The sequence below is a fragment of the Cololabis saira genome, chromosome 3, assembly GCF_033807715.1.
Source record: "Cololabis saira isolate AMF1-May2022 chromosome 3, fColSai1.1, whole genome shotgun sequence".
Classification (NCBI taxonomy): domain Eukaryota; kingdom Metazoa; phylum Chordata; class Actinopteri; order Beloniformes; family Belonidae; genus Cololabis; species Cololabis saira.
In genome coordinates this window covers 40,296,623-40,319,599 of record NC_084589.1, presented here as the reverse complement: position 1 = coordinate 40,319,599, position 22,977 = coordinate 40,296,623, and the positions used below count along the sequence as shown (strand labels likewise).

Genomic DNA, 22,977 nt, shown 5'->3' with positions numbered 1-22,977 from the left:
CATATGTTGCATAACTACACAGTCATATCATTCATGCAACAGCTCGAAAAACTGTTTTAATAACACTAACCCAAATCCATATCCGAATCGGATCAAATCAAATCTTGACATTTGAATCGATCCCCAGCCCTGCTGTAAAACCTTTCCTCATGAACCAAATCCGGACGGTCAGAAAATGGAAGTTGTCAGTTTTGTACGTAGCTCTGATTCACGTCTCTGCCGTAGCTGAGAGTTATCGTACAGTCTCGTGGCCTGAGGGACAAAAGACTTCCTTTTGGAAGATCTGAGATACAAGTTTACCGCTGAACACACGACACTGCACGGTGACCGTGCTGTTCGGAGCGGGATGGGCATTATCCAGGATGGAAAGCAGCTTATCCAGAGTCCTCCTCTCCGCCAGAGTCACTGGGGAATCCGACTCTGTGTCCGCCACGCCTTCCTGTTTGTTCACCAACACACCACAGCAGTCTGGTACCAGACCAGCAGCAGTAGTTTGGGGTTTTCTCCCCCAGTCTCCTTCATGAAATGCAGATGGTGCTGCTCTGTCCTGTATAAGGTGTAGTGTGAAGAGAAGTGGGGAAAGTACAGTCCCCTGCACGGCTCTGATGCTGCTAACCAGAATGTCTGATGTGGAGTTTGACATACTGAGGTAATCTGTAATCCATCTCACCAGCTGGTGATCCAGTCTCACATCCGTCAGCTTGTCTCAGCAGGAGGGGGTGAATGGTGTTTAACACACTGGGAAAAGTAAAAAAAGAACATGGCTCACACTTTTACCCTTGCCCAGTTGAGCGTAAACCTTCCCTAGAAGGTCAAGGATGGTATCCTCAATACTAGGGATGGGCGGTATGGACTAAAAAATGTATCACAATAATTTCTGGCATTTATCCCGATAACGATAAAAATGACGATAAAAGAAATGCCAATTCAACTCCATCTTTTTAACTATGAATCTATCCCCACATTCAGTCTTTGGAGCCCCCAAATCACTGCTCTAAAAGAATACTAAATGCTACTAAACTACACCAATTAAATTGAATTGATAAAAACCAATTAAATGAGTTACACCTGTACTGCAAAACTGGAATGACTCAGATCCGCCATGTTTGTTACACAAAAACCTCATCAACCGGAATTTATCCTCTTTCTTTCTTTCTTTCTTTCTTTCTTTCTTTCTTTCTTTCTTTCTTTCTTTCTTTCTTTCTTTCTTTCTTTCTTTCTTTCTTTCTTTCTTTCTTTCTTTCTTTCTTTCTTTCTTTCTTTCTTTCTTTCTTTCTTTCTTTCTTTCTTTCTTTCTTTCTTTCTTTCTTTCTTTCTTTCTTTCTTTCTTTCTTAACGTACGTTGGGCATGGATTTAACACAGAACCATAAATCAGCTTTACACAAAAACGTCATCAAAGGGAATTTATCGTTTTTACCGCGAGATGACAAATTCTTACCGTGGGGAATTTTTTTGACGGTATATCGTGAACGGTAAAATATCACCCATTCCTAGTGGAAAGCCTAACAATACTCTCTTCTGGTAGTAACAAAATGTTGAAAAATGTGCAGTCAAACTGCTGTTCCTTGTACGCATGAAGTTGAAGTCGATGCTGTTTTATACGATCATCAGCCGTAGACTCGGGAAATTCATGACAAATCTTTTTGAACTATTACCAGCACAAAGGGGTAACTATCTCTATCCCACCTCAGTTGCTTTCATAAATACATTTCAGTTCATCATTTTCTTTTCCACACTGTGAGGGCCACTATCCACCGTGTGCTGCTTGTTCTTTCAGGAAAGGAGATGACTTACATGGTTTCAGGCTTTTGTTGTGGTCTCTTTCTTTAAAAATGTTGCTTTTCTTCTTCTCCCATTTTACTTTGTGTGGAATCCAAGAGAAATATTTTACTTTTCCTTTGATTGTAATTACTTTGATTGCTCCCACCTGTGTCTCGTTACTCTTTCAGCTCTTCTGGTAATAAGAGTCCTGCCTTCCCTCTTATACTTTTGCCGGTTGATGTGTTTTTTTTGCTTCTTCTTGTTCATTTTTAATAGCTTACTCATTTCCCTTTCCACACCATATTTTTGTTTTTCTTCTATTTCTTTTCTATTATATCTGTGGATAAGTTTCTCCTTTGGTGAGTTGATATGGATGTTAGATGCCTTGAATCTCCAACCGCATTTTGCTTACTGAACTTAATTGAGGCGCATTTGACTCATTTTTGAGGTTGGCTTGAGGTGGCCGTTTATTTAAATGTTTTTAAACGTTTCCTATTGGATTGAGTTATTACGGAGCCCCTAAAGGGACACTGATTTTTTTTTTTTTATATAATGAGTTTTACGCGTGCGCGTGAAACCTTTATGCGCGCGCGTAAAACCTTTACGTGAGCACGTAAAGTTGTTTACGTGAGCACGTAAAACGTTTATGCACTCACTAAAAAGTTTCACGCGCTCTCGCAAAACTTATAAGTGAGCGCCTAAAGTTGTTCTACGTGAGCGCGTAAAAACAAGTACATGGGAGTATTGCTGGAACAGGAGACCCTCCAGTTGCGCCCTGCTCTGTTTATGAATGGAAATTACATTACAGGATTGAGCTGAGCTATATTTTAACCTGGGACTCCATTATAAAGACATTACCACTTTGCTTGCAAGTAAACAACTTTACGTGCTCACTTAAAGGTTTCACGCGCGTGCGTAAAGGTTTCACGCGCGTAAAACTCATTATAAAAAAAAAAAAAAAATCTGTGTCCCTTTAGGGGCTCCGTAATTTATTGAACTCTACCACACGTGTTCTTATGCATCTATTTTTATTCAGTATTTTGTTTATCTGTGTTGGTCACTTTTAACTTAAGTAAATTCACTATCAGCTTTAATAAGCAACACTTGAAACTTAAAAGAAAACATTTTTTACATGAAATTATTTGTATTGCACAGATCTGACCTCTTCCAAATATCTCCTCCAAATATGCAGTGTCTGCTTGCAGATACTGAGATTCACCAGTTCAGTTCAGATTCAATAGAAATTCCAAGCATTTATTGTCTTATGTACGGTAAGGAAACAGGATTCCCTGTACAATGAAATTCTTACTCTGCTGTCCACACTGAATGTGCTGAGTATGAAATATGAATCGAATATCTTAACAAAATTTAATTATAAGAGGACTGAGCATGTACAAAAAATAAAAGGGAATAATAAAAAAAAAGATGGACAATGAATAAGTCCATGATAAAAATGTGGAAACTCTGTTATATTTGTTCTCCTTTCTTCATTAAACTTCTCCTTTTGATTTTGATAGTGAATTATGACAATAATTAAACTCTGAAGTTCCATAGATTTGATCAATATCAAAATAAACTAGTTCCGTAAGTACCAACTTTAAAATATGTGCTTCATTATACTTGTAATTTTCAAGTTTATTGATAATCCTGCTATGCTTTCTCTTAATCAAGTGGAAAAATTAGTGTGAAACATAGTTTGTATTTACAATATCAAATTATCCTGTCAGAGCCCTTTTGCAATATTGAAAAGTTTTAGCTTTAGGCTCCCAGAGCTTCCTGCTTATTTGAGGGGGTGACAAAAAATCTAATTAAAATAAAAAAGCAAAATATGTCTCCGGTTCTTTTTGTGACATTTAGCTCTGTGAGAATCAAAATGTGGTGAAATGTGAAAACAGGACGAAGCATCAGATTCAGACTCAGTTCCTGCATTTCCACTTAATTTACTGACAAACTGATAAAGTTCACGTTCTTGAGCTGGTGGAGCGTTGAACTTGCCAGAAGATTGTCTTGGAAAAGATGACCTTTGTTGTGGTACCAAAGAGCCTTTTGCCTTATTCTGCTTTCTTTCAAGTCAATTTTTCTTGACTTTCTTGACTCTTAACTAGTAAAGACTTACTATGATGCAGCAAGAAAATAGTTGTTTTATGGACTTGAGTACCAGAGACGATTCACATGAGGAATACTGAATATAAATGTACTAAATGAGTTTATTCGTGGCTACCGTAGTTTCTATAAACTGTGTAATTAAAAGCTAAAGATGCTTCGGATTTAGATACGGGATCACCTGATAATCAGACACTCATTTGAAGTAATGTTGATCATACCAAGGAGTAAAACCAGCCGTTTGATGCTCCTGTGAATGCCGAATCATGTTGACTGAAAAGAGATCTGGTTTGATGTATCAGCAACTGCAATCAGAGACGCTGCTACGAGCAGCCTCATCAGAGCTCGTCCGCTTAAATGCATCTGGTCTTCCGCTTGTTCAAATTTCCACCCTGATTTGCCTTGATGAGTCTTCCGCAGCGGTATTTTGTCATATGGGGCTGATTTGTTACAAAACAAGACTGCACGACTCTGAGTGATGTTGCTCAGGACTTTGCTTGTTCTGACGGGATATAAAGTTACAGAAGCATTTGGGTGACGATCCTATTTGGACATATAAAATTAACTGGCTCCAGGCTTCATCTTGGGATGAAACGATGTTGGTGTCGAGTGGGATCTTAACCTTGGCATAAACGCGGGCTCGACACAAACTGCAGTCAAAGCTAGGCCGCATGCAAGCATAATCAGTTATCCAAGAGGTTAAAGTGAGTTGAAATGTGCAGCTTCCCAATTAATTTGATTCCTTCCCCCTTCTAGTATCAATAGCCTCTGGATAACGCAGTCGGAGTGCAGCTACACTGTGTTAATTAGTGTTTTTTCAACATGCTTGTAGCACCAGCTGAGTTAAGCTGACTGGGTTCGGACTGTTTTCATGGCGTCAGCTAAGTTTCCTGTATGGAGAGAGACAAAAGACCCTTTAATCTTTATTTTATCCTACAGAGTCAGGTTCATTGACTAACAAAGAGGCCAATTGCTCAGAAGGTGGACCAGTTACCCTTCAATTGAAAGGTTGCTTGTTTGATCTCAAACTTCTCCGCTGCACATTTCAAAGTGTCCTTGGGCAAATTAATACGTTCAAAATAGCCCCTACAATGTGTTCTTCACTTGAAAGCCTCTTTGGATAAAAGCATCGGCTAAATTAATTTAAAACTCCTGTGCAAGGCCTATGGGGGAAAAAATAAAAAAAATCTCTTTTTTTTCTTTTTGTGTGATAAATAATGTTTGGAGGTCTTTTTAAACATTATCCATATTGAAAGCAGTCAAGTGGAAAAACAGGCCATGCATTTTTCCCCCCTCTCTCCCTCCAGGTTTTTTGATACAAATGAGTTGCAGTACACCCATGAAATCAAATGTAGTAGTTACTCGTTTAATGTCTTGCACGAAACATCACTTATACCTCCAATATCTGGCACACCGATGGGAGAAGAATCAATTTTGTTGCTACTGGAAGACGATTAAAATATGAGTCGTTCTGCTCCCGGGTGTGGATACTAATATACATCCAATGAAATTTCAAGACCTTTTCTGTCTCAGACTGATGACCAAAACAACAAAACAAAAGCGGAGCTGATGTGGACTGGGGATTTTCAAACACTCCTGTCCATGTCCTGCAAAAAATTGAAAGATAATGAAGTTTCACTGGACGCTTTAAATATTTATAGTAGTAATCCTTCTGGCCCATAAATTGGCCAGCCCGAGCGTATACTGTATGAACTCTGCATGCCATTAGACACTCACATTTCAGCAGAGTGGGCGGGGATTGGGGAAATAGTGTCTGCACAGACCAATACAGCGGATCAATCAGACCAGACTGGGCCTCTGGTGCTGATACTACTCCAGCTGTTGTTTGGTGGCATAACTGGATGATAGATATTTATGTACATGGAGGTTTATGAGGTTGTTGCTCAATTAAGTGATGAACATTCTGAGGATGATCGCTATTGGCAACCGAACCAGTCGCAGAAGAGTGTTTAATTTTGTGATAAGGGAACGAGGAACATCAGGTTTTTGTATGTTTTTTTTTTTTCAGGCATCTTATTTTTCTTACTTTTTCATGATAAAACACTCATATTTCCTTGGAAAAGCAGAATTTCAGCCCACAGGATAAAACCATGGGACTCCTCAAAGGTTTTGTTTTTCATATGGAAAGTGTAGGAACTGTTCGGCAGCGATAACGGATGATTATGGTTTTTAAATTATTTTCAGTATTTCACATCGAGCGTCAGTCTGAGGCTTCAGTCAGGTCAGACTGTATTGTAACCTCACATTTTCAGCCGATGAGCAAGCAAGCAAAAATCATCTGCATCAAGTCGGAAGAATCCTTTATGGATTTAATTTCAATGTCATGGAGAGGAGGAGATATTGATCCTATAAAGCATCTCATTGGACACAGTATCAGCCTCCTGAGCACAAAATGACTCATCAACATTTCTGTTTTCCAGGAACTGACCATCTCTAACTTACCAGTAAGGAAACCTTTCCCCTGTTCTGGCCCATCCAATGTCAAGCAGGTCAATCTTATTGAGAGATGCTTGTTAATGCAAAAACATATAATTTTATTTTCATTGGCAGCTTTGGAAAGAATATATGCCTGTTTCATTATCACTCCAGTTCTGTTTTTATTGCACCGTTTGTTGAATCTCTACCTCAGCTATAAAAGTGAGAATGAAGGAAGTCTGTGCCAGACACTTTTGTGCAGAGAAATAATGACATATTGATGTCTGCAGCCGTCTCCGCTGGTTGCCAAGTGGTGTTGATAAACACCATAGATTACTTAACTCTTATAGTGGCTCAAAGATACTTGCCTTTGATCACCTATAATCTCCACTGCTGCTCTTCGCATTTGCATTTCCTAATTACCCGACCGTCCTTCCGAGATGCAGCAGGACTCACAGAGTCTTTCCCATCCACAAAGTAAATAAATAAATGAATGCATTTTAAGAAATCATTGGGTCTGGCCAAATTTAGTCCCAACACTGTGCCGTTCCTCTTTTTTTTTTTAATTGACCTTTTTCGCCTGCTGAGTGTTACCAGGAATCACGATATGAGAAAGTGTGTATTTATGTGCCATCCTTTAAAGGCTGCCTTTCAACTGAAGATAGAAATGATACTTGCATGAGGTTTCTTTGAGGCAAAACTCCGCATTGATCTCCATTAATGACTTCTAAATTAGCTCTAATCTTCAAGTCAATATCTCTTTGGTAAATGTATGTCTCAACCTAACAATGCAAGTCCATGCAATTTCTTAACTTCCTCTCATCTCTCAGGAGCAACATTATTACACTGATAAAGTAGCTCCAAGATAAAAATGGTGTTTTGTTTATTTACGTAAGCAACACTTTTCCCACACAATGGTATCTCTTTGTGAATCGTGTCTGAAAGGTTTATAGTAGCGTAGGGCTGGGCGATATATAGAGATTTTAATATATATCGATATATTTTCAAATGCGATATGGTACGAGACAATATCGTTTATATCGATTTAAAAAAAAAAAAAAAAAAAATATGATTTTGATATAGCTTATTTTGTGACAAATTGACCTGAATGTTTTATTTGGGATTTGCACAAATGTTTTATTTGCACAACTGTCAACCTCAGTGGAAAAGTCTGCCTGTTACTGTCTACATTGTATTAATTGCACAGTGTATTTTAATTTAATTGTTATGCAGGAAAGGGATATTTGTTTTATTTTATTCAAGAAGCATTTTTATTCTATATATGCAGGCAGTTTATTATTATTTCATTTGTTTTATACATTTTGATATTGTGCAGACCTCTGTTAATAAAGGAACCTGTGTGACATTTGGCACGAGGCTTTGTATTAAAACTGACTGTTTTTTTAAGGGTTTGCCTCAGAAAAAAAATGAAGCTAACAGAGATGCTATGCTATAATGCTTTGGGGGAAACCCCAATTATGGCACAGAAAAAAATATCTATATATATCGAGTATCGCCATTCAGCTAGAAAATATCGAGATATGACTTTTGGTCCATATCGCCCAGCCCAATTGTAACGTGCGCCTGTTCATATCTTCCCAGGTCCGTGGGGGAGATGCATGGGCAGCGACTGTGGCCCGGGTGGAAGCCAAAGCCGGGCGGTCTGGTGCGCCCACGTGGACGGCTGGACGACGCTTCACACCAACTGTGACCAGGGCCAGCGTCCCTCCAACCAGAGGAACTGTTTCCGTGTGTGCGACTGGCACAAGGACCTTTACGACTGGAAACTGGGTGCCTGGAATGAGTGTGTGCCAGTATCTGCAAGGACCTTTGGGGCTCCGAGACAGTTCCCATGCAACGGGGGTGAAGAGGGCATTCAGACCCGGGAAGTGGGATGCATACTCAACTCCGACGGCTCTCCCGCAGAGGATGCCATCTGTGAGTACTTTGAGCCCAAGCCTCGCCTGGAGCAGGCGTGTTTGATCCCTTGCCCTCAGGATTGTGTGGTTTCTGAGTATTCGCCATGGACATCGTGCTCCAAAACGTGCGGCACGGGCCTCAGGAACAGAGTCCGCAGCGTCCTGGTCCCTCCGCTTTTTGGAGGCGGCCTCTGTCCCAATCTCACTGAGTTTCAGTCTTGTAAACTGGGGGCGTGCACGGGTCCCGAGGGCTTGTTCAGCCTCAGGGTCGGGCCGTGGAGTCCCTGCGCTCTGCCACAGACCCGGACAGCTCGGCAGGTCAAACGCAGGAAAGGGAAAGGCCCGGGGATAAGGGAGCGAGGAGTCAAAGACCCGGAGACCAGGGAGCTAATCCAGAAGAAACGGACCAGGAACCGGCTCAACCGGCAGGAGAGTCCCTTCTGGGACATCCAGGTGGGATTCCAGACCCGGGAGGTGACCTGCATTCACAGGAATGGCAGCAGAATAGGACGCAGGTGAGTTAATGCACTATAAAACTGTATGAAGCTTTTGATTTTCAACTAAGGTCCTCGGGAGGACTGCCATTTCAATCTGTCCTTTTTTATCAGCGTGTTTGATTTATTCCCCGGGAGTTAGTCATCTGAACACATCCAGTGAAAATGTGTGAAGTTGTTCACCTCGTGTTGAACGTGTCGGGCTTGTCCCCTTGAAAGTTTTAGTTTTTTTTCCCTGTCAGGAGGTGACATATTGAGGAGGATGTTGATCGTCTGTGTCTGTGTCGCTGCCGTTCTGTCAGAGCAATGAGGCACAGCTTCCATTACACTGTATTTGATGTCAACATCAGATAGGAAGGAACTAGCAAAACAAAGGCTCCTTTTATGACACATGATCAGTCTTGGCCCTGGCTGTGTGGCGCTTTTCAAAATAAGTTAATTTATTTTAATTGTTTAGCGGCGTTAAAGCAGTAGCTAATCAAGAATCACTCAATTACTTAGATATTTTTCTTCTGTAAGCTACAAAAGTAGTGTTGCTATCATAAGACTTCAGTAAAACACTGCATTATGTGGCTGTGCATTAGGAATGGGTGATATTTTACCGTTCACGATATACCGTTAAAAAAAATTCCCCACGGTAAGAATTTGTCATCTCGCAGTAAAAACGATAAATTCCCGTTGATGACGTTTTTGTGTAAAACTGATTTATGGTTCTGTGTTAAATCCACGCACAATGTACGGGAAGGAAGGAAGGAAGGAAGGAAGGAAGGAAGGAAGGAAGGAAGGAAGGAAGGAAGGAAGGAAGGAAGGAAGGAAGGAAGGAAGGAAGGAAGGAAGGAAGGAAGGAAGGAAGGAAGGAAGGAAGGAAGGAAGGAAGGAAGGAAGGAAGGAAGGAAGGAAGGAAGGAAGGAAGGAAGGAAGGAAGGAAGGAAGGAAGGAAGGAAGGAAGGAAGGAAGGAAGGAAGGAAGGAAGGAAGGAAGGAAGGAAGGAAGGAAGGAAGGAAGGAAGGAAGGAAGGAAGGAAGGAAGGAAGGAAGGAAGGAAGGAAGGGAGGGAGGAACAAGGAAGGGAGGAAGGGAGAAACAAGGAAGGGAGGAAGGGAGAAACAAGGAAGGGAGGAAGGGAGAAACAAGGAAGGGAGGAAGGGAGAAACAAGGAAGGGAGGAAGGGAGAAACAAGGAAGGGAGGAAGGGAGAAACAAGGAAGGGAGGAAGGGAGAAACAAGGAAGGGAGGAAGGGAGAAACAAGGAAGGGAGGAAGGGAGAAAAGAGGAAGGGAAAAAGAAAGAAAGAAAGAAAGAAAGAAAGAAAGAAAGAAAGAAAGAAAGAAAGAAAGAAAGAAAGAAAGAAAGAAAGAAAGAAAGAAAGAAAGAAAGAAAGAAAGAAAGAAAGAAAGATAAATTCCCGTTGATTACCCTTTTGTGTAACAAACATGGCGGATCTGAGAGCGAGATAGATTTAAAGTTACAAAGATGGAGTTGAATTGGTGTTTTTTTATCGTTATCGGGATAAATGCCAGAAATTATCGTGATACATTTTTTAGTCCATACCGCCCATCCCTACTGTGCATACTTCAGTGTGTATATTTTAAAGTAAACTTTAAAGGTTGTTGAATGTTAAATGAAGCATCCTTTGTGAACTGGTGGATAAAACGAGTCAGTAATTTTAAGAAACATCAAAGTAAAATAAAACAATTTGTCACTTGTCACAGAGTCCCGCTTTTAGCTATTATCAAAAATACATGCTGTAGCTTTGAGCGTGTCGGCGTGGGATCTAACCTCTTTGACCTGTCATTATTATTGCTGCGACACACAAAGGCACGCTGTCTGCCTGAACAGAAGAGAGATGAAATAGCTGTCAATTTAGTGAACTTGCTCAAGTCTTTGCCTGTCAAACATTTACTCTCCAAACTGAATCGGAAATCAACGCGTCTGACAGGAAGGTATTAGCAACAAAAACCTTACAATGGATTTCATTTCCCCCCGCTAAACAACGTAGAATCTGTTCAAGAGTATGTTGCTCCGTTAAATTTGCATTTGTGAGTTCAGATCCGTCATTTCCGAGTCGGTTGTAAGGCAGCGCTGATGTCCAAACTTCCTCCAACACAACCCGTAGAGCTAAAACAACTTTCTGATGGGTTAATTGATGGCATCGCTCATTAAACTCATTAAACTAACCAGATTTGCACTAAGCCGTTTCATGTGCCGTGGAAAGATCAGCTGCTTAGAGTATCAGAAATGTAAATACATTATGAAGCAAAAAGTTGACTTAACTGAGTAAACGGCTAATCTGTTCACACTTCCTTTTTTTTTGCGCACATAAACATAAAGAAAAAAGCCCATCCTGGAAGTGAGTTAAACCTGCCTTCTCACCAACGGCCAGCAGGGGTCAGAGTTTTGTTCATTAGGAGGCTTGTCGCATAACTTTAGTTGGCATTTTGTTGTAGAGTTTTTACATTCATAAACACCAGTTGCACTGACTTACAGTATATAATTAAGTACAGTGTCCAGTTTGTGAATTGTGGTCCAGTCTACAGAACATAGATGATAAAGGAAAGCACACATGCATAGCTGCATTTTAATTAAGAAGCCACTCACCCATGGGAGTGTTTGTTTGGCAGAGGTGTCAAGTTACTTAAGTAGAAATTTTGGTTATCTATACTTCACTGGAGTAATTATTTTTCAGACGACTTTTTACTTTTACTCCTTACATTTTCACGCAATTATCTGTCCTTTTTACTCCTTACATTTTAAAAACAGCCTTGTTACTCTATTTCATTTCGGCCTTTAAAAAAAAAACTATCCAGTTAAATTGCTCCATCCGGATAGAGTGAATTTGGTTGTGGTTGTTTCAGATGTTCTTGTCCAGTTTTGTTCTTACATCCGTTCCCTCAGATTCCTGCAACTAAACTTGGATGTACATTCCAATAAAGGTTAGGATAAATGATAACATGCCTCTGAAGTTTTACTTTTTGCACCATTACAATACTTATAGGCAACTAGTCATCATAGCTGCTGCTCTCTGAAACACATGTTAATGCTCAATAGTACACACACATATATGCTTCTTTAATATATTTGCATTTTACTAAGATGCATTCATTTTCAATGGCTTTTGTCCTTAAAGGCTTTTTTCCCCCTTACATTACTTTTACTTTTATACTTTAAGTAGTTTTGAAACCAGTACTTTTATACTTTTACTTGAGTAAAAAACTTGAGTTGATACTTCAACTTGTACAGGAGTATTTTTAAACTCTAGTATCTATACTTCTACCTGAGTAATGAATGTGAATACTTTTGACACCTCTGTTGTTTGGTATGTTTATTATGAACCTATATGAGATTACAAGGTTCTATTTACCCCCAAAAAGTGTTCACATCCTGTCTGCTGCATAACTTTCAACAGTACTAGTTGTAACGAGTCTTTAACCCCTACATGGTCAATGCAGATTGCTAACATGACACAGTGTTTTGTGGTTTCTGTTCAACTTTGATTTATACTTCTGTTTCATGAGACTGTCATTTGTGTCATAAATGCCTAATAAGTAAGTAAATAAATAAATACTACTAAATCTCTGAAGGCGGGGCCTTCAGATACACAAGTCCACAAACCAATTAGTGTTGTCATGGTATTTACATCAGTCTGTTTCATATAATTCACGTTTTTATGCAGTTTTAACAAGGATCCAGATAAAATGGTACCATTTTGTCGACAGCGGTAGGATTCGTTAAGCTGCATTCAACCCAAGAAAAACCAGAGACTGGTGCAGTCGTGCACTCGTAACGAGTTTGTCTTTTGGATGCACCGACTGTGGGAATTTGAGGCTTTGCCAGTTATTGGCCATAAAGACGTGCATCTGTCCTCGTTGGTGCTGTGGCAGCCTCCTCTTTGCTGAGTATTTGGTTTAAGTGACATATCGGCTGAAGGGGAAAATTAAATTGACCCTCTCTGTACCACTTAAAATAAAATCAATGTTGTCCACTCATCAGACCGGTGAACTTAAGTCGCAGAACGAAGACCGAAACTCATGAAACATCGAGTGCCTCTTAGTTTTTCTTTGCTCGACGCGTATTGACGTGTTTAACGAACCCCTGACTTTTTAACACGACTCCAAGGTAATGAGCTGTTTTGTGTGGATCCGGTCTTCTCTTTTTCCAAGTTTGTCCCCTGTAAGCTCGGTCTTGGAGCCTCACACGAGGTCTGTAGTCTCCTGGAAAGAATCAGCGACAGCATCAGTAGAGCGCGGCTCCATTCATATCACATTTCACACCACTTGTATCCCAAGATTTGATCAATTATGTACTAAATGTATTCATTGCTTAGTGGGGCTCTCATCGAGATCAAATATTTCAAAGGGGCCACGAAAACAACTCACATGCCCTTAGGAGCATAAATATTAATCCTTGACTAGTTTATGTCTTAACTAAAATATTCATAGTTGTTTTTTTTGCCCCTTGCGGAAAAGTAGAACAAACTTTTCATTGAAGCAAAGAGCCAGTCACATCTTAGCCAGACACCCGAAACGTCTTTCTCAGCTCATTTCCAAATGTGTTTGATGAACATCTGTCAGTGTGCTGCTGCTTTCTCTCCAGTCCAAACAAAAACTGACTCTCCTCTCTGCCCTTGTTGATCAGAGTTCTTCCCCTCCATGGTTTGACGTGATATAATTGCATATAGTTTTGAGAGGTGGGGTGTCATTTTGAGTCTTGTTCCGTGTTATTTTCTCACCCTCTCAAAGGCTCTGAAATGTGAAAGCCCTTTTTTCTTTTAATCTCTTGACCTATATTAATTTAGCCCATTTTAAAATTCACAATGTTGCAGGGTAAAGTGACGGGCACGCACGTGTTAACTGCTGCTCGCACGCTTTGCCTGCATCTCGTCTGGCAATCCTTAGTCTCTTTTTGTTAGAAATAACAGAATGAAACCTAAAGGCTTGAAAATTAGCATTTTCCCGACATCAACTTACTTATTTAAATAAAAATGATTGTGTCCTCATTCTGTCTGAATGACTGAGATGAAGAAATAATGACTTCTCTCTGCAACTTTGAAATCTCCACTAAAATGCTCGGGCATGCAGACAACAAACGGCAAACACTCAAAGGATCCAGAGATGGCAGAGAAAATGGGTCACTGGCTGCATTAGGGGCTTTTTAAAACACAAGAAGTTCCATGTGAGACAGGAAATCGAGTCATCACCCTCAGTGCAACGCATTCACTGTTTAAATTCCTCATTGTTTTCCTTCAAAGCGAAATGAACCGGTACACCATGTGTGCTTGGCAAGAAAGCAAAAACCCAATAATCTTCATTGTCATTTCAGAGACTGCAGAGGTGTTTTTAGTTTTTTAGTTTGAAGCAAAAAGAAAAGCATCTCATATGTTTCCTGATTCATACCGAAAGTCTGACATGCTGGAGGTGAAGTGTGGTGGAAACGTCTAAATGAGAGGTTTCTAAATGAGGCAGAGCTGTAATTAGCACTAATAGCTCGTCAGCTGCATCGCCTCAAGGGAAAAGACATTCAGAATGAGTCGCAGAAAGCAGACGGCTTTGGTAAGAACAAATTTCTAATGATTGGAAAAGAGGCCCAAAGAGAACGGGGTTGCTCGTTGCATCTAAATTTTGTTTAGTTGATCAAAAGATGTGTGCGAACAATAGATGAGTGGTTGTTTTGGTTGTCTTAGCACTTGAGACTTGCTGAAACTCCTCCACTTAGGCTCCTCATGGGAAACCGCTTATGCGGCGTGTACGCCATTAAGAATAGCTAATGGCACTGTGGTATCAATCAAGAACAGACAGCTGAGTTAAGTCTTGCATTTCTCCTTTTGTATCCCTTATCTGTGGCTCGCTTTACTCCTGAACTACACAGCTTGTTGGTATGTTGACATAAAAACTGGTGTGCAAAACTCAAGTGAAGAAGTGTATTGATAACACGATCTAAAAAGGAACAACATTAGGCATCTGGCTCAGTTAGATTGACAAGACTTGGGTCAAAATCCAAACCCAGGAAGTGGAGGCTTCCCCCGAGCGCGTCAGCTCCATGGACAGCAGCATCAGGTTCACCAGAGACGACGCTGAAAATGACAAGCTGCCATATTTTGGACTGTGCTGTGCATATTGAGTTACGCAGAAGTGTACGGGAAGCCTACACACAAGCCGATACCGGCTTCAGGATTCACAATGCCCTCTTGAACACAAACTGTCATCAGGCTGAGAAAATTCCCAGAGAAAAATGAGCACAAGCACATAAAGACAGCACTTCAAACCTGCAGAAATCTAAACTGGGCCTTTTGATGAATCAGCCAAGAAGTCTGGAAAATAATACCAAAGCACTGAACAGAGAGGAGCCGAAAAAGAGGCACAAAGATGCTGTTATCTTCTCCACTTCGTCCACTTCAAACCTCACACAAAAATGGCTTTACCCCAAGGACAATACACCCAAAAAGAAAATGTTCGCTGAAAATGAAACCTTAACATCAGAGAAACTAAACTGCAACTCCATAAATGCATGGAGAGCAGCTCATCAGGTCAGGCTTCAGCGGTCCACCTGCATCTCAAGGATAAGTCCTTCGAGGACAGTAACGTACGCAATTTGGACAGAAAAGATGGATGGTTTGCAAGAGAAGTTAAAGATTCGACTTTACACCTGCAATGTAGCCTTGAATCTCCCACCCAGGCGCTTCACAACCATCCGCACCTTCATGCATGTGACTGAAACCAGGGAAACAACTTACAATAGACAAAATACTGTCAATCCCTGAGTGATGGTGCAGTGATTTGCTTGACTTCAACTGTTTCTAAGGTCAAAACTCCAGCTGCCAATCGACAGTGAAATGTCTGCAAGAACAAAAAAAAGAAAATATTTATATTTATATACACACACAGTGCAGACCAAAGGTTTGGACACACTTCCCCATTTGTTTGAATGAGAAGGTGTGTCCAAACTTTTGGTCTGGTGTGTGCGTGCGTGTGAGTGATCTTGATCTTTAGCTGCTTATCAATACTAAACAACCATTAAAGCTGCAAGCAGTGATGAACGGGCCCTCGCGCGTACAATTTTCACCAATAAAGGTCAAGGACTCAAAACTAAGTCTGATGACACAACCCATGACTCTTTATGTCAAACCATTCAAAGTAATTGCAGAAAATAGGAACTATCAAATATGGACCAATCAGATGAAGGGGGGATGCGCTTTTTGGCGTCTAGTATCACCACGGTAACGCTTTTGACTGAGAAAGGTAATGCCCATCGTCGCAGGATCGAGACGCACATTTTGATGTATAACACACCTGGGTGCACATTACGGTTCGGGCCGTATTAACTGCCGAAGGAATGGCATAAATTGCGCCAAAATTACACAATTAATTCAAAATGGCCGACTTCCTGTTCGGTTTCGGCCATGGGACCAAGAGACTTTTCTTTAAGTTGCAACATGATACAGGTGTGTACTGATTTTCGTGCATGTACGTCAAACCGTATTGTGGGGCTTGAGGCACAAAGTTTTCTAGGGGGCGCTGTTGAGCCATTAGGCCACGCCCATTAATGTAAACCATTAAATATCACATTTTTCGCCTGGCCTGGCTTGCGTGCAAAATTTGGTGACTATTGGGGCACGTTTAGGGGGGCAAATAGGCCCTCATTTCGTCTGAAGAAAAACGAGAAAAAAATTCCTACATATACAATAGGGCCTTCACACTGTCGGTGCTCGGGCCCTAACTAGTAGCTAAACTGAGATTTAAACGGGGTTTCCCACAGGTCATATAGGTTCATTTGCAGCTTCCTGGAAATGACCGCCGTTACACAAGACAGTGCCACCAATCTGTAAACTGCAGTTAATCTGGGAACAGCGGGCTTAATTCAGGGTGTGTATTTACATGAACTTAATATTGTGACTTGCTCGAACTTTGCACTTCATTACTTACTCAGCAGAAACATTTATGTTTGTTTTTTTGTTTTTAATATTCCAAACATTTTTGTGATCTAACTTTAAAATGTTACGGTTTATGTTTTGCATGATTTGCTCTTTAATCCTAATGTCTTAAATTTGCTGAATGTAGCAGGACGGTCAGGAGCTGCATAGCTGTTCAAAAATAATCTACCAATCAGACTTCAGCATTTACTGATTTACACAGATCTGGTTTTTTATCTTTACTTTAAACATGCTGCAAAAAAATGCTGCAATTGTACCTTTTTTTTTATTTTATAAAAGCTTGTGTTCCCAAGTATTTAGTCTTCCTCTTGAGTAGTGTCTCCATTTCTCTAATGGGACACAGTGGTTCCCGAGTAATGACCTGTCATCGTCTTCCCTCCAGCCTGTGCACATCCAGGGACCTGCCCATCACCGTCCAGTCCTGCGTCCTTCCTAAAGACTGCCAGGTCACCGACTGGACCGAGTGGACGCCCTGCTCCAAGACGTGCGTGGACCCCGAGTCTCCCAGAGGAAACCGCACCCGGAGACGACAGGTGCTGCAGTTCTCGGTGGGCGAGGGGCTGGAGTGCCCGCCGCTGGAGGAGGCCGAGCCCTGCGACCCTCAGGGCGGCGGCGCGCCGCCGTGTGCCACGTGAGTTCCTCCTGATTAGCACTGACATTTCTTGAATTAATGGACCACAGAATTATGAATCAAATTATGTGGAAAGCTCATAAGAAAATTTTGCCGATCAATATACAGAAAATAAAGAAAATAAGTATAACTTAAAGGAACAGAGATCTTTAAAAAAACAAAATCCAGGACGAAATTAATGTAACGTTGTGTTTCTGTAAAAGGTATCAGTTTATGGAACAATCTGGTTACAGAAGCCAAATAATGCAAATCAAACATTACATTTAAAAGAGTAATAAAAGCCAATTTGATGAAGAAATATCATGAAAATTGTTAAGTTGGGTGGGTTTTCTTTTTTTCTCTCTCTTTTTTTTCTTTGAATCAAAAAAGAATACATCTGTGTTTGACGACAGCTATTTTGTGTTATTTTATAACTTTTTTGTATTTTGTTTTTTAGTTTGTTTGTTTTTTAATTACGTTTATTGGAAAGTGTTTTTTTTTTTTTTTAATTGCGTAATTTGTAATTTTTTTTATTAGATTAATTGAAATTTGATTTCTTAGGAAAAAGGGACAGATAAAATAAGCTTAGTCTTCTTTCTGTTCCCTTTCATTCAAGGAAAGAGATTTGTTATAATTATATTAAACTGTTTCATTTTTCTTTTAATGAATGAAATGAAGAAATAAAAAAAGAGGGAGGCGAAGATCACGGGGGGGGGAGGGCTGAGAGGCGTTTTGACTTGCATAAAGATGTAGATGTGGCTTACGTGACTTTCACCGCAGCACAAATCCGTGCAGTGGCGTGGTAATAGCCTCCTCTTTCTCGCTGCCATGAACCACTGCAGGAATTCAATTTTTATTTTCACACCCGCTCACACAAAAATAGAAAAATCAACGTGCCGGCTGCTCATCCTTCCTGTTGATCTCCCTCCGCCTATGAGGCACATAGCTAATTTGCTCTTCTGGATGGTGTTTGGGTAAATGTGAGGCGGCATATGGAGATCCATTAGAGCCTGGACTGGTGCCAGACGTGAAGGAAAGACAAACAGAGGGAGACTCCGATATTTCTTAATCCCACAAAGTTGCACCTTCACAAAGACTCGGGCTTGGAGACGGCTCAGTTTCCACCCGCATCATCAAACCACATCTATTTCTGAAAAGACCTATGAATTTCTAAGCTGGTCACATGTGGGCTGTCATGCATTTATTATTTATACATGTAGAATTTCTTTTCTTTGCCCAAGTGCTTAAGACTAGCAGCTTTTCTTTAAATGTTATCCCAGAGACGCGCCTCATTTTCCATAATCTATGGTATATTATTAAACTAAGGAATAGGGGGGTAAAATGTACACTAGAGTATGACTGAAATAAACCTACATATTATATCACTGGTGCCATCATGAGAGTTATCATGTAGCACATCTGGAATGCTTGTATTTCACGGCAACTGTAAATGTGGGTTTGCACTGTTGCCTCTTTGCAAGAAGGTTCTTGTTGCATCCTGACAGGATTCAGAGTTCACATGTTCTCCGGATACTCTTCCAACAGTCCACAAACATGATTGTCAGGTTAAATTATGATTCTAAATCTTTTGTCTGCATGTGCCCAGTAATTACCAGGCAGCCTGTCCCAGGTGTAGCTCGTCCTTTTGCCTGAGGAGAGCTCGGATAGGCTCCAGTAGATCCCTAGAACCCCGAGTTGGAACAAGTGGGCATGGATCCTATAGGTGGATGGATTGTAAATACATTAATCTGCACATGACTGACTCTTGTCCATCTTTTCCCCACTCTTGTCCACTTTGCGCCGCAGTTACACGTGGAGAACCACTGAGTGGAGCGACTGCCGGGTCGACACATTGCTAAGCCAACAAGACCGTCGACGTAGCAACATGACGGGGCTTTGTGGAGGAGGTCTTCAGACCAGGGAGGTTTATTGTGTCCAGGCCAATGCTGAACTCCAGAAATACCTCAACGACCTCCGGGAAAAAGAGAAAGGTGAATTTGAAATCAAGTGTTTTCTTTTCTGTTCTTCATTGAGATGTATTTCTTGTATTTAAGTGATACAATATTTACAAAACTTTGGTTCAGATCATTGGATGGTCGAAAAACGTCAAACCAGGTTTGAGTTGAACTGAGTGTGCAGGATACTGCCGCCTGTTTGCTTTGTTAAATCCACGTGTTTGTTGACAGGCTGCTATCTATATTTGTGTGTATTGTATGAAGTGATGCTGCAGTTGCTCTCCCTCAGACCTTTTTAAAGAAAAGCAAATGATGGAGTTTGCAAACTCCCTAAACCCGCTGCTGTGTGGACAGATGTGTTAATGGCAGGATTGGTAAAAGTTGTTAATAAATGTCTTCTACTTATTTATTAGCAGGCAGCAGAAGTGCTAAAAGCAATTTCACTTGGTTTGGATTTTCTTGGCTTGAAACAAAGCTGACCAGAGAGGCTGTCCAAGCTTGTATTCAGTAAACACATCTGTGGCATATTTTGAGCTTTGGCTGTGTAGTGTTTTCCTGCTGTGGGTCAGTCGTCTTGCAGATGTCTGAGAGTTTTATGGGGAAGGCCAGTTAGTCCAATCTGCAAGAAATAAAAGCACAAATTAGCTTTTTCAGATTCTGCTTTGGCACAAATCTCTTTTTCTTTTTCTCACCAGTCACGCAAATCTTAAGGACCTTTTGTGTGCTTTGATTTGATTGTAAACTTGATTGCAAGGTTCTGCCTAGGTTCTCACTCCCAAAGAAAAAAGGTATTGATTTGGTTTAGCAAGCTCAGATGTTTTTAGTTCTATTTTATGCTGAGTGCTCCCACTCCTATGTAATTATTTTATGAATAATTTATGAAATTAAGTCACATTCTGGGAAGTTTGATAGCGTTCAGAAGGCTTTTGGACACTTTTCTTCCCATTTCACAAGTGAAGGCGCCAGAGCATCTGCGTGCATCAGATACTACAGCATCAAACAAGACACCCTGAAACAAATCACTTTAAACCTCCAGTGTAACCAAAACAAAATTAGGTCAAGAATTGTAACATCTACATCCGCAAAATCCCCCACACAGTGAGACAGAAGTCCTGGCCATTAGTGGCACAACGTTGCATGAAATGCTGGCATTAGACCTGGGCTCTTAATTTGACTCACTTTATATCCAGTTACGTAACAGCTTACAATATTCAGTTTGCATCAGCTGCAGTATTTTTTAATCCTCTGTCATTAGATATCCCATTGCGGCTACGCTGTCGGCTTGTCATCACACTTACACAGCCATAAACAGCTGCCTCAGTCCTCTTGGAAATCAAATCAAAGTAACTTGGGCAGAGATTCGTCTGCTCGTCTCTTCTGCTGTAACTTGTCGGTGGACGAAGTTAAAATGCCTCCGTATCTGACACTTGTCAAGCCAGCTTAAGGTCAAAGCTGCCTCCTTAAGGCACAGTTAAATACATTAGTTGAGACTGAGCTCTTGGAGACCAATCGCACTTTTCTCACATGAGGGAGTCCCAATGTTGCAAAGTGGTAGAGGTGCCCAGTTGCATCAGGTATCAAACGTGGTGAAATGTTCCTCTCAAACAACCCAGGTGGAAGATCTTATTATATATGTAAAGGGAAGTGTGTTCAAATATAAAAACATCACAATTGTAGAGTAGGTCTTATTTTGTAATGTGTTTATGACCCATTCATGTCACCTGTTATGTTCAGATAGCATCTTAGCATCTGATGCACTAGGTTCAAATCTGAAGCTGAACTGAAATCTGAGTTCCGCCTGTAACACTTGGTCAAGTTGTGTATCTGCAAAAACCCACTGCTAAGAGAGTAAAAACACAGATATTTTAGCTCAAAGTAAGACGATTTTGATTATGTTTAGCAAATATTTGGTTTATCTCTTTAGCTTTTGCAGCGTAGCGCTCGGGGCACATGCTGCCACTTTAGCACGAGAGTGACATCAGAATTTGTAATCCCACTTTTAAATCCCTGACCGCCTCCCTTGTTTTTACACAGAGTACCAAATTTACTCTATTTTAGTCTTGTCTCTGAATAAAATCTGAGAAATAAGCTTGAAAAGTCTGGAAGCGGGTGATAAGCTAGTGAACTGGAGCGAAGCAGCTTTGTGATGATTGGCGTTCAACAGCAGCAAATGTTTCAAATGAAATATAAATAAAAACCCACAGATAATCAGGTAGAAATGAAACAGAAAGGAAAACATTACATTCCCATTTCAAGGGAATCCTCTTAATCTCTAATTGCCATGAACGTGACAAAAAGCCTGAACCTTTTCGGTGGATTATAGAGATCACGCAGTGCGCCGCAAATTACGTTAAAGTGTTGAACAGGCTAACTACGAGCTTGGCAGTCAAACTGATTACCGTGGCTGTGTTTCTCCCAAAGCATCTTTTATTAGTGTCTCTCTGTCGTGGTAGTTTTGTGTACATTTTCCATGAAATACACAACAAAAACAGCCAAAATGAGCCTTTCCCATTATCATGAGTGCTAGCCGACATAGTTCGTACATCAGACACGTTATGGACTAAGTAGACGTGTGACTGAACGCGAGGCTGATGTTTGGTGCAGTTGGCAAGTTCCTGGAGATGGATTCATTTGAATCCGGCGTTTTGGAGCTGCCAAACATCTGAAACGTGGGGGGGCAGTGGCCCTCAAGGACTGGAGTCTAATAACACCGGTCCAGATTGTTGAAACTTAGTCAGAAACGAGGGATGTATGACGAGATAAGAAAAGGCTTCGATGAATAACAGTCTGATTTTAAATGAAAAAAAAAAACCTTTAACAGTGGATAAAATTATTTTAGGGACTTTTGTTTGAGAAGAAGATAAGGGGGATCTATGATTTTAACATTCATCAATTTCCCAGAGCTTATAATGATTTTGATACAAATTTTATTTCTTATTGCTGGAATTTATAATGTACAGTTATTTAATTGTTGTTGCATTAATTATTTGCTGCCAGGCTTAATGATTGTGTGCTGGGAAGTCTGCTCCGGCTGTACTGGAAACTCTAACAGGGTTTTAGATGGAAGTGATTATAATAGTCAACATCCAGTCGTGGAAAAAGATGAGTGGAAAACAATCAAATTTCCCAGTGAAAGACTTGGGGGACCATGGTTTTGTAACTCTGGTAATTGTAAGGCACTTTCTTGAATCTGCTGTATATACAGAGATCGGTCCCTGTTTAGTCAATAATTCTTCTCTTAAGTATATCTGCTGAGAAACTGATTTAATTAGTCGTAAATGAGTGAAGAACAAGCAGTGAACTCGACTAGTGACTCAGCGTTGTTTCTCGGAAGTAAAATTAATCTGCTGTCTTTTACTTCTGTGTTTATCAGCCCTAATTAAAGAATAATGACTCCAGTAACCAAGATTGAATTAATCAACAGACACTCCTCTGCAAAGCGTCTTGTATGAATTAATGTATAACCTATGAGATGTTGTCTTTACTTTTCTATCCGTCCTGATGAAGTCCGACAGGGATCGTTTGACCAAAAAGAATGCAGCACTTGTTTGTCTGTTAAATCATGACATTCAGAGTGCCGCCTCTATGGCTGGCTTGACTGAAATTTGCTTGACTTTTACGTGTGAGTTTGCACAAACACGCTGGTGCACAAAGTTCTTATCATCCAGGAGCAGGATTCCTCCGCCTGCCTTGGTGGGGTAATCTCTCAGCACACCGCTGAGACGGAGGCAGAAGGTGTCTCAGTGGAGATTGAGACTGCTGCTACCAGCACT

General features: G+C 40.7%; 1 protein-coding gene across 12 annotated transcripts in view; it reads left to right on the top strand.

The window, feature by feature from the left end:
- The window catches only part of thsd7ab (thrombospondin, type I, domain containing 7Ab), a 209,447-nt gene that overhangs the window by 75,839 nt on the left and 110,631 nt on the right, over positions 1-22,977 (top strand). For all 12 annotated transcript variants that reach the window (XR_009782174.1, XR_009782171.1, XR_009782173.1 and 9 more), the window contains exons 2-4: positions 7,904-8,735; positions 17,022-17,270; positions 19,056-19,240. Coding sequence is in view for 5 of the 12 variants with exons in the window: in XM_061717500.1 (XP_061573484.1) it covers positions 7,904-8,735; positions 17,022-17,270; positions 19,056-19,240 (1,266 nt within the window). In the remaining 7 variants the exon portion in view is untranslated. The remainder of the gene's footprint in view (positions 1-7,903; positions 8,736-17,021; positions 17,271-19,055; positions 19,241-22,977) is intronic.